Here is a 19,761-nt window from a genome sequence, read left to right as displayed (position 1 = left end):
ATTGGATTATTTGGGGTTTTTTTTTTTTGATGACCAATTTCATGGGGTAATTTCAATTTTTTGTATCTGTTGAGGTTTGCTTTGTTACCTAGTATGTAGTCAGTTTTTGAGAAGGTTCCATGACATGCTGAGAAGAAGGCATATTCTTTGATATTTGGATGGAATGTTCTATAGAAGTCTGTTAAGTCCATTGAGTCATAACATCTATTAGTTTCCCTATTTCTCTGTTAAGTTTCTGTCTGGCAAAGCTGTTCAGTGGTGAGAGAGGTGTTTTCAAGCCTCCCACTATTTATGTCTGGGGTTTTGTGTTTGATTTAAGCTTTAGTAGTGTTTATTTTACACATAAGGGTGCCCTTGTATTTGGGACATAGATATTCAATATTGAGATTTCTCTTGATGGATTTTTTTTTCTGTGACAAATGTAAAATGTACTTCTTTGTATCTTTTGCTTAATTTTAGTTTGAAGTCTATTTTGTTACTATTAGGATAGTTACACCAGCTTGTTTCTTAGGTCCACTTGATTGGAAAAAATTTCCCAACCCTTTACTCTGAGGCGGTGTCTATCTTTGAGGTTGAACTGTGTTTCTTGTATGCAGCAGAAGGATGGATTCTGTTTTCATATCCACTCCATTTGCCTGTGCCTTTTTATAGGTGAATTGAGTCCATTTATATTAATGGGTTTTCTTTCCTTCTTACTCTGTGTCTGAGTGTGTAGGTCGGTGGTTGGCTGACAGGTCCCTAACGTACTACTCCTTCCTTTCTCGTTCCCAAATCCATTTTCTCTCAGATTTCTCCTCATATTTATCCTCTCTGCCTGCCAGTCCCACTTATCCCCCCCCTCCTGCCTTGCTATTGGTCGTTCAACTCTTTATTAGATTATCAGGTGTTTTGGACAGACACAGTAACACAGTTTTACAGGGTTAAACAAATGCACATAAACAAAAGTAAAACAACTTAAAATAATATTCTACAACAACCATATATGACTTTTAAAGTGCCACTCTGGAATTCACATCCATACTCCTACATTTATAGTTGCAATGTTCTGCACTGTCTTTCAATGTTTTGTGGCTGTAGGTTTAGTTGACTGAACTTGTTGGTTATTTGATAACAGTAACTTAAATTTCTAGGTCTGCTTTGCAATTGCTTTTGTTAAAATGCTGCAAATGGTTTATTATTTGAGCCAAATGCATTAAAATATTTGTTAAACATTGTCAAGGCAGAGCCTCATGTTCTCCATTATATGCACAAGGCAATGTGACCTCAGCTTCTGAGGCTTCCTCAGTCTGCACCTCTCCTCTCACTGCAGATTAAGAAGTTGTGATGTCTGTGACTACACCCAGCTTTACACAGGCAGTGGGGACTGTGATTCAGGTGCTTACATACTAAGCACTTTACCCACTGAATCGTCTTTCAGTCCACATTGTACTCTTTATCAGTGCAAAAAGTCCCCCCAAGTCCTTTTTGATGACTTTCACTTTGAATTCATGCTTGCCTCCAATCAGCGTTTCTCTTTTTATTTCCATCTAAAGACTTCCTCTTTATTCACAGTATTATTTTCATTTTAAGCCTTTACATCCTGTCTCTTGTAAACAACAGTCATAATACTTATTATAGTCATGTTTCTTTTCCATATTGAGCTTCCTTTGTTCTATTTACTCATCTTCAAAAGCAGAGATTCACAGAGACAGATGGTTTGCCGTATGAGAGTATTTAAGAACAGTTTTGCTAGAGTCTACAGTTAAAGCACCTCCATTAAAACCCTAGCTCCTGTGAAAAATAAATAAATAAAAGCCTGCCTGCTGTGCTAAAGGGAGATCTTTATGTGCGCTGATCTTGAACTTCCAACTTCCATCTTCATCAGCAAGGATGGCTGTAGCCTACAGTTGTGGTGATCTGAGCCACAAAAAATGCATACTTCAGGGTATGACACTTCCTGGATGTCTTGTACCCTTCATATGCTGTATCTCATTGCTTCTTGTTCTATGTTCCAATGTAGCTCAGAAGCCAGCAGCTTAGTAATGAATAGTATTATGGAATATCTACCAGTGACCAAAAACAGCTTGTGGGAGGAGAGAGTTCGTTTTTATTTTCAAGTCACACTCCAGCAATGGGAGAAGCCAATGCAGGAACTTGGAGTCAGGTAAAGACCATGGAAGAATAATGGGGACTCATTTGCTGTGGTTTGTTCAGCTACTTTTCTTATATAACGCATATCAAGTAGCCCAGAGATAGCACTACCCCTAGTGAGCTGGGATCTTTTACATCATTTAGTGATAAAGAAGATGTCTCAGAACAAAGCCCACAGGAGACAAATCCTCAATTCATATCTTGTTAGGAGACTAATTTGTATCAAGTTGATGGAAACTAACCAGCACAGGAAAAAGAACGGAGGGAGGAGAAATAAAGGAGGGAGAGAAAAAAGGAGGTAGGAAAAAAAGAGGGGGGAAGAAAAGAGGGAAGGAAGAAAAGAGGGAGGGAAAAGGGAGGGGTGCCAATAATTCAATATTTATGTGAGAAAGTAACATATTCTGTCTCAAAGTTACCTTGTTCTGTGACATGGCAACTCACTCTGTTACATTCCACTTTCTCATTGATGAGGAAGAGACGTTCCGCTGTTCCCAAATAGAAGACCATGACTAAAGGCAAGCACTTGACACTGTGCCTATGGTAATGGTAGCAGCTTTTCAGTCTCATGCACTCACAACATGAGATAGAACACAGTTTACCTTGCAAGACCATGTGTGGGTGGGGATTGTGCTCAGAACTAGCATGAACCAGCTAGACCCATGGGTACAGGCTTAGCAGTAAAAAAGAGGTAACCCTGGTTTCTGAAGGAGGATATGATTGGTTTCTTGAAGTAATATTTTTTCTTTTATTCTTCTCTCATACATTACATCATGACAGCAATTTCTCATGCCTCAACTCCTCCCAGACCCCCAGCTCCCATCTCCCCCAAATCTGCTTCTTCTCTATGGACAGTGCTTTCCTGCCCCTACTGCTTGTTACCAAATAACTGGAAGCTACTTTCCAAATTACCATAATTATATTAATTATAAATGATGGACCAATAGCTCGGGCTTTTTGCTAACTAGCTCTTACACATAACACATATTTCTTCTCTATACTTTGCCACATGACTTGGTATCTTTTCTCAGTACAGCATCATCGTCTTGCTCTCTATATGTCTACCAGTGACTCTCTCTGACTTCTCCCCTCCGTATCCCATCATTCTCAGTTTGGCTTTCTTGCCTAAGTTTATCCTACTCAGCTATTGGTCAGTCAACTTCTTTATTAAACCAATCATAGTTACATATTCACACAGTATACAGAAGGATTATTCCACAGAATTATGTCTAATAAAAAGGAAGGTTTATAACTATAAATTTATTGTAAAATTATGTACAACAGAAACAATTATTATATCTAATCTATTTGTATCTGACAAAATTAGAGATAATACTCTACTATCTATCTTATGTTGGTGAGTCTAAAGTTGTATACTTATTTTGCTTTCTATCATAACTAAAGAAAGCTATAATTATAACTATTTAGTCTTTAACTCTATCAGATACCCCAGAAGGATGAAATGTTACCTAATGACAGAGACATCTTGCTACCTGGAGAGTCACCCAAAATTATTTTGTAATTTTGAGATGTCTAACTCTGGCCTACAGGCCTAACATATCTGACAAACTTTCTTGTGAAGCAGGGAATTTTGAAAGACTATCTTAGCTTGTTTTGGCAAAGCTTGGCAGTCACCTTTTTTGTGTCCTGCTGGCCTAGTTTGGACTGTCAGAAATTGAGACAAGAATAATTTCTTTGCCCACATGGCTAGATTTTGTTATAAAAATCAAAGTTCATATAGCGTTTCTTCAATGCCTATCATCTTCTCTGAAGTAGATCAGTGCTACAGGAGTAGATGTGTCTCACTATCTTGAAAAGTCTTAAGTTGTTAAGCATATTAAATTCTGTATTCTGTTGGTCTTTGAAGTGTTTGAAATCATCTATTTATCTAAATATATATGTTTATGACCATGAAAATATACGTAATATGATTAAAAATTTGCCTTTTATAGATGACCATTAATTTGTATTTCTTAATTATACATTATATTTTTAAATGAGCTTCATAAGCCCAATACCTTAAACAAGGATAGAAACATACATACAAAATCAACATTAAATTTGTATCAATACAAAATATTTAAGATTAATAATTGATTTTAGATTAAAGTAAATTCAATAATCTACCCTTTTAGCTTATCATTTCTATACATCTCCATTTCCCTTCAAAAAAAATAAATAAATAAGAGAATGGCCCTCCCAGGCATATCAATCAAGCAAAGCATAATGAGTTACAATAAGACTAGGCACAAACCCACATATCAAGGCTGAATGAGGAAACCCAGAAGAAGGAAAAAGGCCTGAAGTGTAGGCAGAAGACACAGACTCATCCCACTGTTGGGCAACCCAACAAACTATACAAACATAACATATATGCAGAGGACCTAGTTCAAACCCATACAGAGTCAGTGTTTGTCACTTCAGTTTCTGTGATCCCCTATGAGCCCTGCTTAGCTGATTCTGTGAGACAAGTTCTTATGGTGCTCCTTATCCCTCTGGCTCCTACAGTTCTTTCTCCCATTCTCCTGTGGGGTTTATCTGGCTCTTGCCTGTGTTTAGCTGTGATTCTCTTCATCTGCTCCCATTAGTTGCTAGATGACTCCCTCTGATGACCCTTGGATGAGGCACCACTCTATGGATATAGTAAAATACCATTAAGAGTCATTCCATTGACTTTTTTCAACTTGGGTTTGGTTCCATCCTGGATCTTTAGATATTCTGCTTCCGGTTCCAGCCATCATGGCAGTGTCAGGCATGGGCTCCCCCCTCAAGTTGGTCCAGAAAAGGGATGGCCATTCCCACAAGTTCCGCACCACCATTATCCCAGCACCTTTGCAGGCAGGACAGATTGTAGGTAGAAGGTTTTGTGGCTGGGCTGATGTCCCAGTAATACTGCTAGGAGCCTTGACTGGTTAGAGAAGATGGCCAGTTTGGACCCCCAGATCCCCCATTACTAGGAGACTTTGCTAGGGCCACTCTCATAGATTCCATAGTTTCCACTGCATTAGGTTCTACATCACTCCCTAAATGCCCCCACCAGTTCCAGTCATCTTTTAAAATATTCTCTCCCTCTGTCCCTCCTATTGCTTACCCAACCCTTCCTATTTCCATCCCACCCACCCCCAGTCCACACACAAAATCTATTAATTTCCCTTTTGGAGGGATATCCATGCATCCCCCACAGAACCCTTCTTGTTAGTTAATCTTTCTGGGTATGTGAATTCTAATATGATTATCCTTTACCTAACAGCGTGTGGTATGGAATGGCGGGGCACTTCCTGCTGCCTGGCTCCTGCATCTGGAATAATTTCACAGAAACTGTATTCTTTTGAACACTGCCTGGCCCATTATCTATAGCCTCTTACTGGCTAATTTTCACATCTTGTGTTGACCCAGTTTTAATAATGTGTGTAGCACCATGAGGTAGCATACCAGGGAAGATCCTAACCTGCATCTGTGTCGGGTGGGAGAATCATGGTCACTGCCTGACTCGGCTTCTTTCTCCCAGCATTCTGTTCTGTCTACTCTGCCTATCTAAGCTGTTGTCCTATCAAAAGGGCCAAGGCAGTTTCTTTATTAACCAATAGACATATGACTTTCCTCCACCAACAGCGGATGTCCATTTATAAATGAGTACATACCATGTTTTTCTTTCTGGGTCTGGGCTACCTCACTTAGGTAGTTTCTTCCACTTGCCTGCAAATTTTATGACATCATCATTTTTAACAACCGAGTAATACTCCATTATGCAAATGTACCATTTTCTTTAGCCATTCTTCAATTGAGGGGTACCTAGGTTGTTTACAGTTTCTGGCTATTATAAATAAAGCTGCAATGAACATGACTGAACAAGTGTCCTTGTGGTAGGATGGAGCATCCTTTTAGTATATGCCCAAGGGTTGCAAGGTAGATCGATTCCCAATTTCTGAGGAAATTGATTTCTGAGGAATATTGATTTCCATAGTGACTGTACTAGTTTGCACTCCCACCAGCAATGGAGGAGTGCTCCTATCACTCTACATCCTCACAAACATGAGATGTAACTTGTGTTTTTGATCTTAGCCATTCTGATAGGTATTAATTTGCATTACCCTGGTGGCTAAGGATGATGAACTTCCTTTCTTTGTTTCTTAGCCATTTGAGATTCCTCTGTTGAGAACTCTCTGCTTAGATCTGTACCAAATTTTTTAATTTGGCTATTTGGCTTGTTCTCATCTAGTTTCTTGAGTTCTTTAAATATTTTGGAAATTACCCTTTTGTTGGATATAAGTTGGATGAAAATCTTTTCCCATTCTGTAGACTGCTGTTTTGTCCTTTTGATAGTGTCCTTTGCCTTACAGAAGCTTTTCAGTTTCATGAGGTCTCATTTACTGAATATTGTTCTTAGTACCTGTGCTATTAGTGTTATATTCAGGAAGTTGTTTCCCACATCAATGCATTCCAGTTTCTCCTCTATCAGATTTGATGTAACTGGATTTATGTTGAAGTCTTTAATCCACTTGGACTTGAGTTTTGTGCAGAGTGATAGTCTATTTGCATTCTTTTACATGTCGACATCCAGTTAGACTAGCACCATTTTTGGAAGATTATTTCTTTTTTCATTGTGTATTTCTGGCTTTTTTTAAATCAAAAATCAGGTGTCCATAAGTGTGTGGATTTATGTCTGGGTCTTCAGTTCCATTGATCAACATGTCTGTTTTTATGTCAATACCATGCAGTTTTTGTTAATTTAGTTCTGAGTACAACTTGAAATAAGAAATAGTAATACCTCTGGAAGTTCTTTTATTGAACAGAATTGTTTTAATTATGTTGGGGTTTTTGTTGTCCATATGAAATTGAGTGTTTCCTTTCAAGATCTGTAAAGAATTGTGTTACGATTTTTATTGGAATTTTGTTGAATCTGTAGATTGCTTTTGGTAAGATGGCCACTTTTTACTATGTTAATTCTACAAATCCATGAGCATGAGAGATCTTTCCATATTATGATATCTTCTTCAATTTCTCTCTCCAAAGGCTTGAAGTTTCTGTCATACAAGTCTTTCAGTTGCTTGGTTAGAGTTACTTCAAGATATTTAATATTATTTATGAAAGATTTTGTTTCTCTGATTTCTTTCTCATCCCATTTGTCATTTGTGTATAGGCAGGCTACTTGTATCGTTCCATTGTACTGAAAGTTTTTAGTAACTGAAGGAGTAGAATTTGGGGGCTTGCTTATGTATACTATCGTATCATATGAAAATAACAATACTTTGATTCCTTCTTTTCTAATTTGTATTCCCTTTCTCTTGGAGTCATCTCAGTCATTGGCAGGAAAGTGAAATCTATTAGGCAGAGGCTGTATTAAAAAAAAGTAGCCAGTTTCTCTAGTCATAAGCCTGTCACATGGGCATTTGTGCTTTTGTTGCAGCTGGACAACATGTCTAACAAGAAACAGAAAATGTGTAGGTCAGACTTTGGGGCCCTGTGAAGCCCAAAGACAATGGAGAACATGACATTTTGGTTCTTATGATACAGAGCCTGTAACTGGAGAGGAAAAAATGTATTTTTCTGTCTTATGAGAAGTCTTGCTATTTGGAGTGCAAAGTGTGTCACCCTATATGTTTCTCATATGGGCTTCAAAGCTTTATATTCTGCTGAAAATTATTCCAAGAACCTCATGTTGCCTTGAGATTGAGTCTCATAGATTGTGTAGGGGCCTTGCATGAATAGTGTGTTTGGAGAAGAATTTTAGTCAAGTTATTCTAGACAGTCATCCAGAAGCTTTTCATGTTATAAGTTGAGTGATAATGGTAATAGTTGCATTTGGCATCAAGAAGGGGCAATCAGCATGCTCGGGTAAGAATGAAACAGGTGCTTTCTGAGTGGTGCCTCACTTTCCTACCCAGGGCCTCCACACTTCAGTCTATAGAATAAATGGTGGAACTCTCAACAGGAGTCCGTAATCCTTTTGTCTCTGAGATGGTCATGGTAACTTCAGACAAACAGAGACAGTTTAATGAGTGTGTATAAAGTCCAGTATTTCAGAATAACTGCCATTTGCATTTTCCTCTTCAATTTAAAAACTTCTCTTAAGCAACTTGGGGTGACCTCTTCCAAAAGCTTCTTTAAGATTGATTTCAATGAGCATATAAATTGAGGTTAGCAAACCCTCTTAGGAGATGCAGAACAATGCCACATATTCTGAATGTTCTCTTACTTCAATAGTGCAACAGTCCCCATTAACTAGCTTGGTATATCACTAAGTAGAGTACCTAGGGTTCTCTAGGAGGGATTATGTAGGCAGAGACTGCTCATTTGTTTCCTGGCCACCCAGACCCAAAATAATCACATAGAAACTATATTAATTACAACACTGTTTGACAAATCACTTAAGCATATTGCTAGCTAGCTCTTATATCTTAAATTAACCAATTTTCATTATTCTGTATTTTACCATGAGGTTCATGGTTTCTCAGCAAGGTTCCCAGGCATTTGTCTCCTTCAGTGGCTATGTAGCATGTCCCTAACTCTGCCTTTTTTCCTCCTCTATCTGCTTGGAATTACCACCTTACTCTATTCTGCCCTTCTATAGGCCAAAGAAGCTTTATTCTTTAACCAGTAAAAGCGACAAATATACAGAAAGACTTCCCACATCAGGCTTACAAATACCATGCAATAAAGGGGCCATCAGTGGCAGTCTTCCTCCTGCTAACTTCCTGCTCTCCTGAGCTGTGTTCTGGAGAAGTTTCCTTGGCCTCCTTCTCGACCTGATGTCTTCACTTTGTCTCCTTCTACAAGGATGCTCCCAACTTCAACCGGCCCCTAGAAATGTCAGGTGAAAAACGGCCCAAATGTGAATTATGACCATAAAAGTTTATAAGCTACTAAAATCAAGTTATAGCACTAAGCGCTGAGTCAACTGACAATGTTAAATGGAACATTTTACAGCCGGGCCTGAGATAATGATAAAAAAAAATGGCACACTGAGCATGACAAAATAACAGACAGGAAACAAGCCCCAGATCAAGTCCTGGGTATCTGATTGCTCTGTGAGCTCTCTCTCAAGGGGTAGCGAAGGTGATGGCCTGAGGTTAATGGTGGTCTTTTTTGTGCCCAACCTTTTCCAGTCAGTATCTCTTTGATTCCTACAAGAGCCATAAAAAGGAAGGTATTTCTGTCACTGTTCTCAAGTGGAGAAACTGAGGCTTAAACCATCCAGTTATTTGATCAATAACAATTATCAATAATAGAGACATGATTTGACATCAAAAGTCTGCCTCAAGCCCAGAGACTTGGTCACAGTCCAGCTGGTCTTGGTGAGCTCTCAATAGATCAGCTCCACTGTCTCAGTGGGTGGGTGCATCCCTCGTGGTCCCGACTTCTTTGCTCATGTTCTCCCTCCTTCTGCTCCTCATTGGGACTTTGGGAGCTCAGTCCAGTGCTCCAGTGTGGGTCTCTGTCTCTATCTCCATCCATCACCAGATGAAGGTTCTATGATGATATGCAAGATATTCGTCAGTATTGCTCAAGGATAGGGTCATTTCAGGTTCCCTATTCTCAACTGCCCAAGGAACTAACTGGGGACCTCAGAGACTTGGAATGACTCCCTACACCCAATACGCCTCTTGCTATTGAAAGACCAAGTATCAAATAAGCAACATTTAGCTTTTATGAAGATTCTGTCGAACCGGAGGCTTCGTTTTTTTCCCAAGCTGTCAAACCAGGCAAGGGCTCTGTTTACCGTGGTGTCTCCCACAAAAGCAAGCTTTATTCAGAATGTTAAATCAGAATGGACTGAAAACCTGTGGGGCTCATGTGAAGATCAGAGTTATTTTGAAAAGTCAGATGTTTACAAAGTTAGAAGGAATACAGAGCAAGGCCTAGTGATATAAGTCTCCATGACCAGCGACCCACAGAGGGCAAGGCAGGAGGATTGCATGTTCAAGTACTGTGTGGGCCACACAGCGAATTCAAGGCAAACCCAGAAATTTATCAGAACCAGAAATTGAAAATAAAAATAAACAAATAAAAACATGGAAAAACAGCCTAAGAAGATAGACTACTGGTAAAGAATCTGTTTAGCATGTACAAGGTCCTATGTTCAATCCCCAGAATCAGATAGATAGATAGATAGATAGATAGATAGATAGATAGATAGATAAAAGTAGGTAGGTAATTAGGAATTAGAATAGGTAATATTAAAACCTGGTATTTTATTTTTTAAGTAACCACACTTACAAAATGTTTAATGAATAGCTTGATATTTCCACTTACTTCCTCTAATCTCTTGGGACAGTGTCCTCCCATATGGTTCCTCCGCATTCCTATATACCAAGTCACAGTGATTTTTATTCATACCCTCTATGTCCCCAAGGACAGATGGAAGTGTGCTGTCATGCCCAGGGGACTTGGTACGGCCTCCCAAAGGGCTGGTATTTGCTGTAATTGCAATATCTCTTAGAAATATGATGTTTTACCTCTAAAGGTATTTCAAAATTTATATTCTTCTCCCTCATTTGACTTTGTTATAATATAAAGATAGTCTTTCCAATTACTTATTATGGATCGAAATTCATGCTCCAGGAAGAATTAATGTCATGTTAATTCTCAGACTTCGCATGCTTCTTGCAAACCTCTTACCCCAGCCAGAGTAACACGATGATAAAATGGTATAATCACATGACACATGAAGTGCTGCAATGAGATGGTAAGGACAGAAATACGACTGGGATATTAATTCAAGAGAAAGAGAAAATAGCACTATTTGAACAGGCTTAGTGGAGTAGCTGAGTTCTTTCTGAAAATAAGTGGTGTGTTAGCTCACCTTTCCTTGACCTATTTATTCTCTGACTCCCCCAGTCTAATACAGCTTTGTTTACTGCACATGCATGGGAGGACAGAGAGACGGACACAGAAACCTGGAGAAAGAAGAAAGAGGTGGGGAACCGAGGGACAGAGCCAGACACAGAGAAGGAAGAAAAAGAGAGAAATGGGGCTACCATATTCATTCACAGACAAACAGGAAGATACTCAGTGCAACCACTCATGCAAACACTAGATGAAGATGTCATCCATCATGTCACTATAGTAACAGAATCAGGCATTTCCTTTATATGGTTACACAAATTAATAAGATGAAGAAAAGCTGGAGAGATGGCTCAGTGGGTAAGAGCACTGGCTGCTCTTCCAGAGATTCTGGGTTTGTTTCCTAGCACCCACATAGCAGCTCAGGACTGTTTGTAACTCCAGTCCCGGGGGATACAACACCTTCTTCTGGCCTTCTAGAATACTGAAAGCACTACTGAATGCACATGTACGTGAGGTCAAAACACCCATACACACGCAATCTGAATAATAATAATTAATTCATTAGATGTGGTAGTAAAACCTATAAAACAGCTCTAAATTCAATGCTTTCCGTTGAAGATAGCATCTGGAACGGCAGCCCAGACTGGCCTCAGCCTCCTGAGGAGCCTGCTGCTGCCGCCGCCCCATGAGCTGGGATTTCAGCAACAACTTTATTTATGGGGTTCAAGAAACAGACACAATAATTCCATACCATGATTCCACGGTTGTGCCATAGTATGTTCCACTAGGAAGTTAAATGGCAGCGGCTTTTTTGTCTAATACTTTTATTGTGATCAAACCTCTTTGTGATGGTGAATCTTTTAAAATTTATTTTATTAGTATTTGATAATTCCATACACTGTTTCTTAATCATATTCATCTCCCATCTGTTTTCCTAACCCTTCCCGTATCTACCCCCTCCTTCCCAGCTCTCAAGTACATGTCCCTGCTTTTTGGATTAGTCTGTTCTTCAACAAACTGAGATCATGAGAGAAAGCTACAGCTGGTCAGAATGCAGAGCTCAACTGACTATGGAGAGCCTACCCCCAGTTAATAAATTTACCACATCATGTGCACACCTAAGGTACGGGAAGCACTGTGAGAGAGAGGGCAGAAAGGATTGTAAGAACCAAAGGACAAAGACATTTGTTCATTTGTTGTTAGACATCCTCTTTTAGTAAGGAGAGAGAAAAAAAAAAAAAAACGCTGAATGGGAAGTGGCACACTCAATCACAGCTGTCTTAGTGAGGCTGTTAACCTAGCAGAACATTTCATCCAAATCCAACCTGAAAGTGTGTACTTCCCAGGGAGACCCTCCTAGCTCCAGAAGCATCCTGTAGTAGGTGTAAAGTGTTGCACCGAAGGTCAAGGCCTTCAGCACAGACACGGGTTGCTATGGTCCCAGACTGCCCCCCCACACCCAGTAACACCTTGGAAACCGTGAACCTAAGATGGAAGGAGACCCAGACACTGGCACTCAAACCTTCTTGTTTTCATAATGCCAAACTCTATCAGGTTTTCCAGCCACTCAGAACTGCAGACGGACCTTTTCCTACAGTAATAGATTTTCCTTTTAAACATTCCACAATCCTGGACCATATTTCTGGTTTTAGAGCATTGGTGTAAATTGGGTATTATGTTTATAACATGTATGTTGTATTTTATGTAGTATGTTGAACAGTAAGTAGTACATCCAAATCCATTGAGGAAGCTGAGGTGATGGTTCAGGTGGTGAAGCCCTTGTCCTGCAGGTGAGGTGTGTCAGGGCTCTAGAACCCACACAAAAGGCAGGCATGGTGGTGGCACAAGCCTATAATCCCAGAAATGGTGAGGTAATAGGTAGACATAGGCAGAGCCCGGGGTCCAAGCCCAATATCAGCACAGAGGCAGATGGAACCATTACTATCTCTGTTCTTTCTAAAGGGATGGAAGACAGTCTGGCACACAGCATTAGCGTTCTCATATGCCAGTTGCTAAACGATAAGTATTCCTGCCTGTCCATCAACCATAAGACAATTGACCAGCACAGAGGAACCCTGGCTGGGGGGGGGGGGGAACTATTGACCACCTATAAAAGATGAGCAACAAAATCTTGATGTGTCTCGTCAGGCCCCTGTCTAAATCTAGAAAGTTCCTCTGTCTTTTTTTCCAGAATCTGGCAATTCATGCCATATGTCCTCACTCCCAGAAAACAAAGCTGCTCCCTTCCAAAAAGGTAGCACATCACCCCGCATCCCCCTCCATCCCAACCCTCATCATAATCCTCAAGCAAAGAAAGTAAGCCCAGCAAGGGAACAGAAGGTCAAGGGCGCTCATTCTCTAGCGGGGCTGACATTTTTACTTTCGATTTTGTTTGGTCCATTCTGATCTTACACTAGAAAAAGCCTCCTTCTAGCTTCTAAGAAGTTTTTTTCTTGTGTCTCATGATTTAGCTCATGCTCATGTATGTAAGAATCTGCCATCTTTTGACTCGTCCCATTTACTGTTCGTATCGTGACACTGACGAATGTCGGAGTCACCCAGAATTGCACTGGAATACCTTCCCTTTGTCTGTGGGATTCCACTGTCTTTTCATTGACCTGATCCCGTAGTCGGGGATCTAGAGTGTCCTTTTCAGGAAACCTGGGCTTATAGTCTGTTACTAAACCCCATCATCTCGCAGCTGGGCTTTGGACATTGCTGCACCTCTCTTATTTCAGAAACGGAGTATCAGTTCAGTACACGGTGCCGCTTTCCCTTGCTTTAGCACCACACTAGTACGTGCTCTTACCTCCTGCCGCAGGGGCCCTCATGCCCTTGCTAAGCTTTTTGTTCAGGTCCCTGGTTCAGGTAGCACTTGTCAGGCTATGCAGATCTGTGTCTGTGAGACCCGGGATCTGAGAATCTGGGAGAATGGGTGGGGCCACTACAATATAATTCAGAGGCAACCTTCCTTCGGTTCCAGTACCTTTAGACACAAATGTACTAAAGAAAGCAATGCTCCGAGGAAGGTTGTTTGACTTCAAAAGAGCCTGATCAGGAAAACGTGGAAATAAACATCAGTCAGCACATACTTAATATTATCAAAGCAGTCCTTTCTCAGAACCTTCTCAGGACAGACCAGTTTAAATACCATTGCCTGGTACATGCTGTAGATTCTATGTGGGTAAGCAAGGCGGAAGGTCATATCCAGATTCAGGGTACACTGGCCAGACTGGATTCTACAGCTGTGTTCTGACATTCAACAAAAATAAACATGGCTTTTAGTTGTCACAGGAGGCGCAAGGTCATGTCCAAGAGCAATGCAGGGAACAAAATGCACCTGAGATAAAGGTCCTCTGCTTTTTCCCCTGGAGCCTCTCTCACAGTTCTCCAAGGCATGCTTCCCATGAGTCTGTCTTCTGACCGTATTTCGACATTGGAAGCTCTCTGGTTAGCCTAGCCTACATGGCAGAGTTCCAGGCCAATAAGATCCTGTTTTGATCGAAAGCTTAAAGAAGCCTAAAGCCTGACTTAACTCAAAGTTATCCCCTGACTTCCACTACACATATTCTCCAGGCTTGTGTCTGCTCCTACCACACAGAAATACACACACACACACACACACACACACACACACACATACACACACACACACACACACACACATACACACAGAAAGCATACATTGAATAAAGATTGATTCTGATATAGAAAGAGGGAAAATAATCATAGCAAAGCCCAAAGTCAAGAGTTAAAACTTAGTAGCAAATTAATTTCCTCGAACCTTGAGTGATTCCATAAATACTCAGTCTGATGATATAAGGAAGCAAAGAGCCTTTGTTGCATTTTTTTTAAATTAGAGTAATTATCATCGGGTCCAAAGAAATCTCCGCATCAATCAGAGACCAATGCTATCTACCCAGCATGTGCAGCGACATACCATAAGAGAACCCTGGCTTCACTCTGTTTGCTAAAAGGTGTGATATCCATCATTTCCGTGTGTCATCCGACTGGTCGTTAGACATGTAGAAGACAATCTGATCATAGGAAAGAGCTTTCAGTCATTCAAAATGTATTTACTCCATATGTTAGGCACAATGCTAAACACAGAGATTTGAGAAAAACTAGAATGAAGGAGACAGGCATAGATGAGGCAAATTAATATCATGATCGAGATTACCCTACAGCCCTGGGAAAGGTGCTGCTACCTTTTCAGCCTGATATGATGGGGTGTGCTGCTCATCATTTTTCTATTTTTCTGGAATTAAATGAATTTTGGTAACGAAGTTTCAGACGAGCTTTCTAATGCAGGCTATATTACTGAGGCGAACAATTCTCTGTGAATCGCAGGATAATAAAATATTCACAGAAACTTGCAACTCTGCAGCTGAATAATGATTACACGTTTGCTCCAAACAGGCAATTGGTTTCCAAACACATTAAACAAAGGCAATTTAGAAGGCTTCTTCTTCGTGCTGGCATCCCTGACGCTGCTGAATGTCCTGGGATTCTGGAGGGCTTCACGGGGGTAAGTGTGTGGGAAGAGGAACGATTTCTGACTCCGTGAAATATTGGTCTGAGACTCATGAGTGAGCCAATGGGATCCCGTATGCCATGACGAGACAAATTAGCATCCTGCAGAAATTTAATGGATTATTCTGAGCGAAACTTTCAGTTTAGACTCCCCTTATCCAGCAGTTCTCACAATGAATACGTGTTTTATTCCATTCTAAAGCATGCTATGACACCAAGGTGGTTTCCTTTATCCACGATCTACTATTTTAGAGTTACAGGTTACAGTTAGACATAAGTCATTACCTCTAAAAACAAATATCATTCAGCAAATAGCTAATAATTTAATGACCCTAAAGATTTGGGTTCCAGTCAAGCCTTTAAATCAGCAGTGGCCTTTTCAAGGTCAATAGGTGGAAATTCATTCCAACAGTGATTCTCAACCTTCCTAAGGCTGTGACCTCTTAATACAGCTCCTCATGTGGTAGTGGTCCCCCAACCATAAAATTTAACACTGCTACTTCATAGCTATAACTCTGCTTCTGTTATGAATCATAATATAAATATCTGATATACAGGATATCTGATATATGACCCCCCAAGGGGTCGACCCACAAGTTGAGAACCACTGTTTTAGAGACTCACCTAAGTTGCCAAAATAGTGTAATATCGTCATCTTTGTGCATAATCTCACTTGTCTTATGATTAACATATATGCAAAATACTGCCTAATCATGGAAATACTTTTCAGTCATGCAATGTCTACTTGCCAAAGATCCCCCATGAATCAGGCTCATATGTATCATCTGCTATCATCTATCCATTGATTGCCTCATCTCTCTCTCTTACTGAAATATTCTAGCTGTGTGCACAGAACAAGCAGCCTAACCTGTTCGAGTCCTACTTGTCACCTCTTCCTTGCCCAAATCAGTCTTTTATTCTTCTACCAAATGTCTTTTGGATCAGCATCCCGGTGACAGATAAGGGCAGCAAACCAGAAGTTTGCAAAGTCAAAAGTCAACAGATGCTCAGAGTCTTGTACCGCCCTGATCTCCCTGAGCTGAGGGCCCACTGTGGGAGATACTGAAACACTGCAAGGAGGGTTGGGCACCACACCTAAATTTGATAGCCCCATTTAGTATGATTATTTCTTGATTGCCAAAACACACAGGTTCCACCTCTTTCCCACAATATGGAAGTTCTCTAAATGCCAGGCTCTTAGATCACGAAGGAAACTAGAAAATCGGAGTCTCACAGGAAACTCCAACAAGGATTTGTAGGAAACAGGTTTTGTCGTGAAAACAAAAGTTGAAGACATGCGCTCCTTCCCTCCAGCCACTGTCTCCAACCCCAGACGCTGAATCCATCTGCCAGCTTGTAAGGTCCAGTACCACCTCTCCAGTTTCCATTTTGTAGTCTTTGTGTAAGAATTTGCCTTTGGATGGGCAGCGGTGGCTCACACCTTTGATCCCAGTGCTTGGAAGGCAGACACAGGCAAATTTCTGAGTTCAAAGTCAACCTGGATTATGAAGTGCTACACAGAAATATCCTGTCTCCAAAAACAAATGAAAGAAAGAAAGGAGAAAGGGAAGAAGGGAGGGAGGGAAGGAAGGACAAAAGAAAAAAAGAAAGGAAGGAAGGAAGGAAGAAAGAAAGAAAGAAAGAAAGAAAGAAACTTGCCTTTGTACTTCAGAGAAGCAACCTCCAGAATCAGAGATGTCAAGGTCAGTTCCACAGTGTATGAGCAATGTAAACACTAGCACACTCCTTAATCCAGCTATGCCTTGGTTTCTTCACCTCTCACTGTGTTGCAAGGGTGCTTAAAGTTGAGTAAACACTCAAAAGTATTAGCAACACTAAAGTGCTTCCCCATCTGGCCTTATGCACCCCTTTCTTCTGCTTTATTCTTCTCATGTTTATGCTGAGATATGATCCAGTTGACCATGAGCATGGTCAAGTCCAAGTCGGTTTTACTTGGGAATCTGACTTTATCAGCTCATCGTGCTTACATGAACTCAGCCAACCTGTTAAGCAGTGTTCCAGGCACTAAAGAATCAAGGAAACTCCATTAGAACAAAGGGAACGAGACTGGTGTCCAATCCAAAACATTCAGATACCTGTGGTTATTGAGGAGAGCTTGAGGTTGGTGAAAGAAAGAGGGAGGGATAAAAATGTACAACACCAGAGATTAGCACAAGCACAGATCAGGGACTTCACACTAAGGCAGGTTTGATTGATAAATAAGTCTCGTTCTGTCCAAGTCTTATGTAAGCCATAAGGATGTTTTTTACACTTGAAATTTAGTGTCCTAGTGTGTAAAATGGCAACAATCTCTCCTTCCCAGAGTAGTATGGCTGGAGAAGATACTCAGGGCAGGAAAGTTTCTCTAATGTTAGGGGTGGACGGTGGACATTTTTAAAGTGTGGTCACAGACTGCTTCTTTGACAATGGTCTCAGCACCAAATCCATGGTACATCTAATCAGTAGAGTCCAATCTGTAGCACATTTGATGAGCCCTTAGAGTCCAAGCAGCCATGAAATCCACTGCCAATAAAATTTCAGGGTTTCTCTCACTAGCAGTACAGAAGAGACTTACAGGTGGTTGTTAAAGAACACCATCCTGCTGGCCATGATGGTGTGCATTCCCCCTATAATCTCAGCATTTAAGAAGCTAAGGCAAGAGGATTACCCCAGTTCAAACAAGACTAGACTACAAGCAGGTCCCAAGAGAGCTTGGGCTTCATGGCAACACCTTGTCTCAATAATAAGAGAGCGCTCTCAAAAGGTCCTTATGGGATCCTTACTGTGTACTAAATAGAACTCCCCTGTCCTTGTACAAAGACTACCTCTTAAATAATGACCCTCGCAGCGCCATCATAAAAGGTGGGGAAGCACCGGGAGGGAAGCCAGTGATTTATCAAGTCCTCTCCATCTGCTCCTAAGAAAAGTTCACTTTCTTTCAGTTTTAGATATTGTAATCTAAATCATTGTAAAGCCCAGAGCATCAGTGGAAGAAATCATGAAGAAACTCTTCTCTGTGAAAAGTCTCTGAAGTTTTATGGCAGTATGCTGGAAGCATCGTCAAGTATTGATCTTTGGGAGACAGCCCTATGAAACTGGATTTGACTCCGACTGGTGAGCCCACTAGTCATTATTTCCTTCTTCAGCAGAACACTTTATAGATGTTATCGGGAAAGTCAACATAAAAGAAAGCCACCGTGGATGCTATCTACATACTTTATTTACCAGAACAATCATGATCCTCTAATAAACTATTATGCTTTTGTATTGATGTACTAAACTAATTAAGTGATTCCAGTGTCTTGGTGATTACTTTATGACCAGAAAATGATTCTTTTTTTCTATGCCAACATGTCAATCATTATTATATAATCTTCACAATGGTTCTGCAATTGAAAGTGACAAGGAATATTTACTTATAATTTTAATGTCAGCTAAGAAATGCTATGTTTGTATTTTTTTCTTTTTGTACATTCACTATTTTTTATTTATTAACCACAGATAACACATGTCTAGGTAGATTTTATATATATATATATTATAATTCTGCTATATTTGATCTTGTTATTCCACTAAAATATATCTCAATTGATGAAAAAATTCTGAATTTAAAGTCAATGTTACTATCATAGAGGTAGCTTGGTATGGTTTCATTTGGTCTTGTTAGGTTGGGACAAGGTCTCAGGCAGTCCAGGCTGGCCTCTGATGGAGGAGGGTCATCTGTCTATCTATTGCTTTCATTGATTAATTAATAAAGAAACTGCTTGGCCTGATAGGTCAGAATATGGGTGAGTGGAGTAGACAGAACAGAATGCTGGGAAGAAGGCAATGAGGCAGATGCCTCAGGCCGACGTGATGAAGTTCTGGCCCAAGATGGACATAGGCTAGAATCCTTCCTGGTAAGTCACCACCTCGTGGTGCTACACAGATTATTAGAGATGGCTTAAGCAAGTTATGAGAATTAGCCAATAAGAGGCTACAGATAATGGGCCAGGCAGTGTTTAAAAGAATACAGTTTCTGTGTAATTATTTTGGGTAAAGCTAGCCGGTGGCCGGGAGCCCTCCCGGGGAGCATGAAGCAGCCTGCCGCTCCATCTACAGGCCTCAAACTTAACTATGTTGCCAAGAATGGCCAACAAACTGGAACTGCAATCCAGGTGCCTCTGTGCCAGGCTTCTTTTATTATTATTATTACTATTGAATAAAATTAATGCCCTGTCCCTTTGTCCAAGTTTATCACAGTCAGTTTGGTTTTGAGTCTCCTGTTCCAGGTGACTCTTTCTTGCCCCCACAATGCCTGCTTGATAAACCTAA

General features: G+C 40.4%; 1 protein-coding gene across 1 annotated transcript in view; it reads left to right on the top strand.

The window, feature by feature from the left end:
* The window catches only part of Slc15a5 (solute carrier family 15 member 5), a 110,434-nt gene extending 91,894 nt beyond the window's left edge, over positions 1-18,540 (top strand). The window contains exons 8-9 of the mRNA XM_041678731.1: positions 15,334-15,442; positions 18,396-18,540. Coding sequence (XP_041534665.1) covers positions 15,334-15,442; positions 18,396-18,540 — 254 coding nt within the window. The remainder of the gene's footprint in view (positions 1-15,333; positions 15,443-18,395) is intronic.
* Positions 18,541-19,761: the final 1,221 nt, after the last annotated feature.

Source organism: Microtus oregoni, unplaced genomic scaffold (genome assembly GCF_018167655.1).
Source record: "Microtus oregoni isolate MIOR12 unplaced genomic scaffold, Mior012 000002F_ref0000024, whole genome shotgun sequence".
Taxonomy (NCBI): Eukaryota; Metazoa; Chordata; class Mammalia; order Rodentia; family Cricetidae; genus Microtus; species Microtus oregoni.
This window is presented reverse-complemented; position numbering and strand designations above follow the sequence as displayed.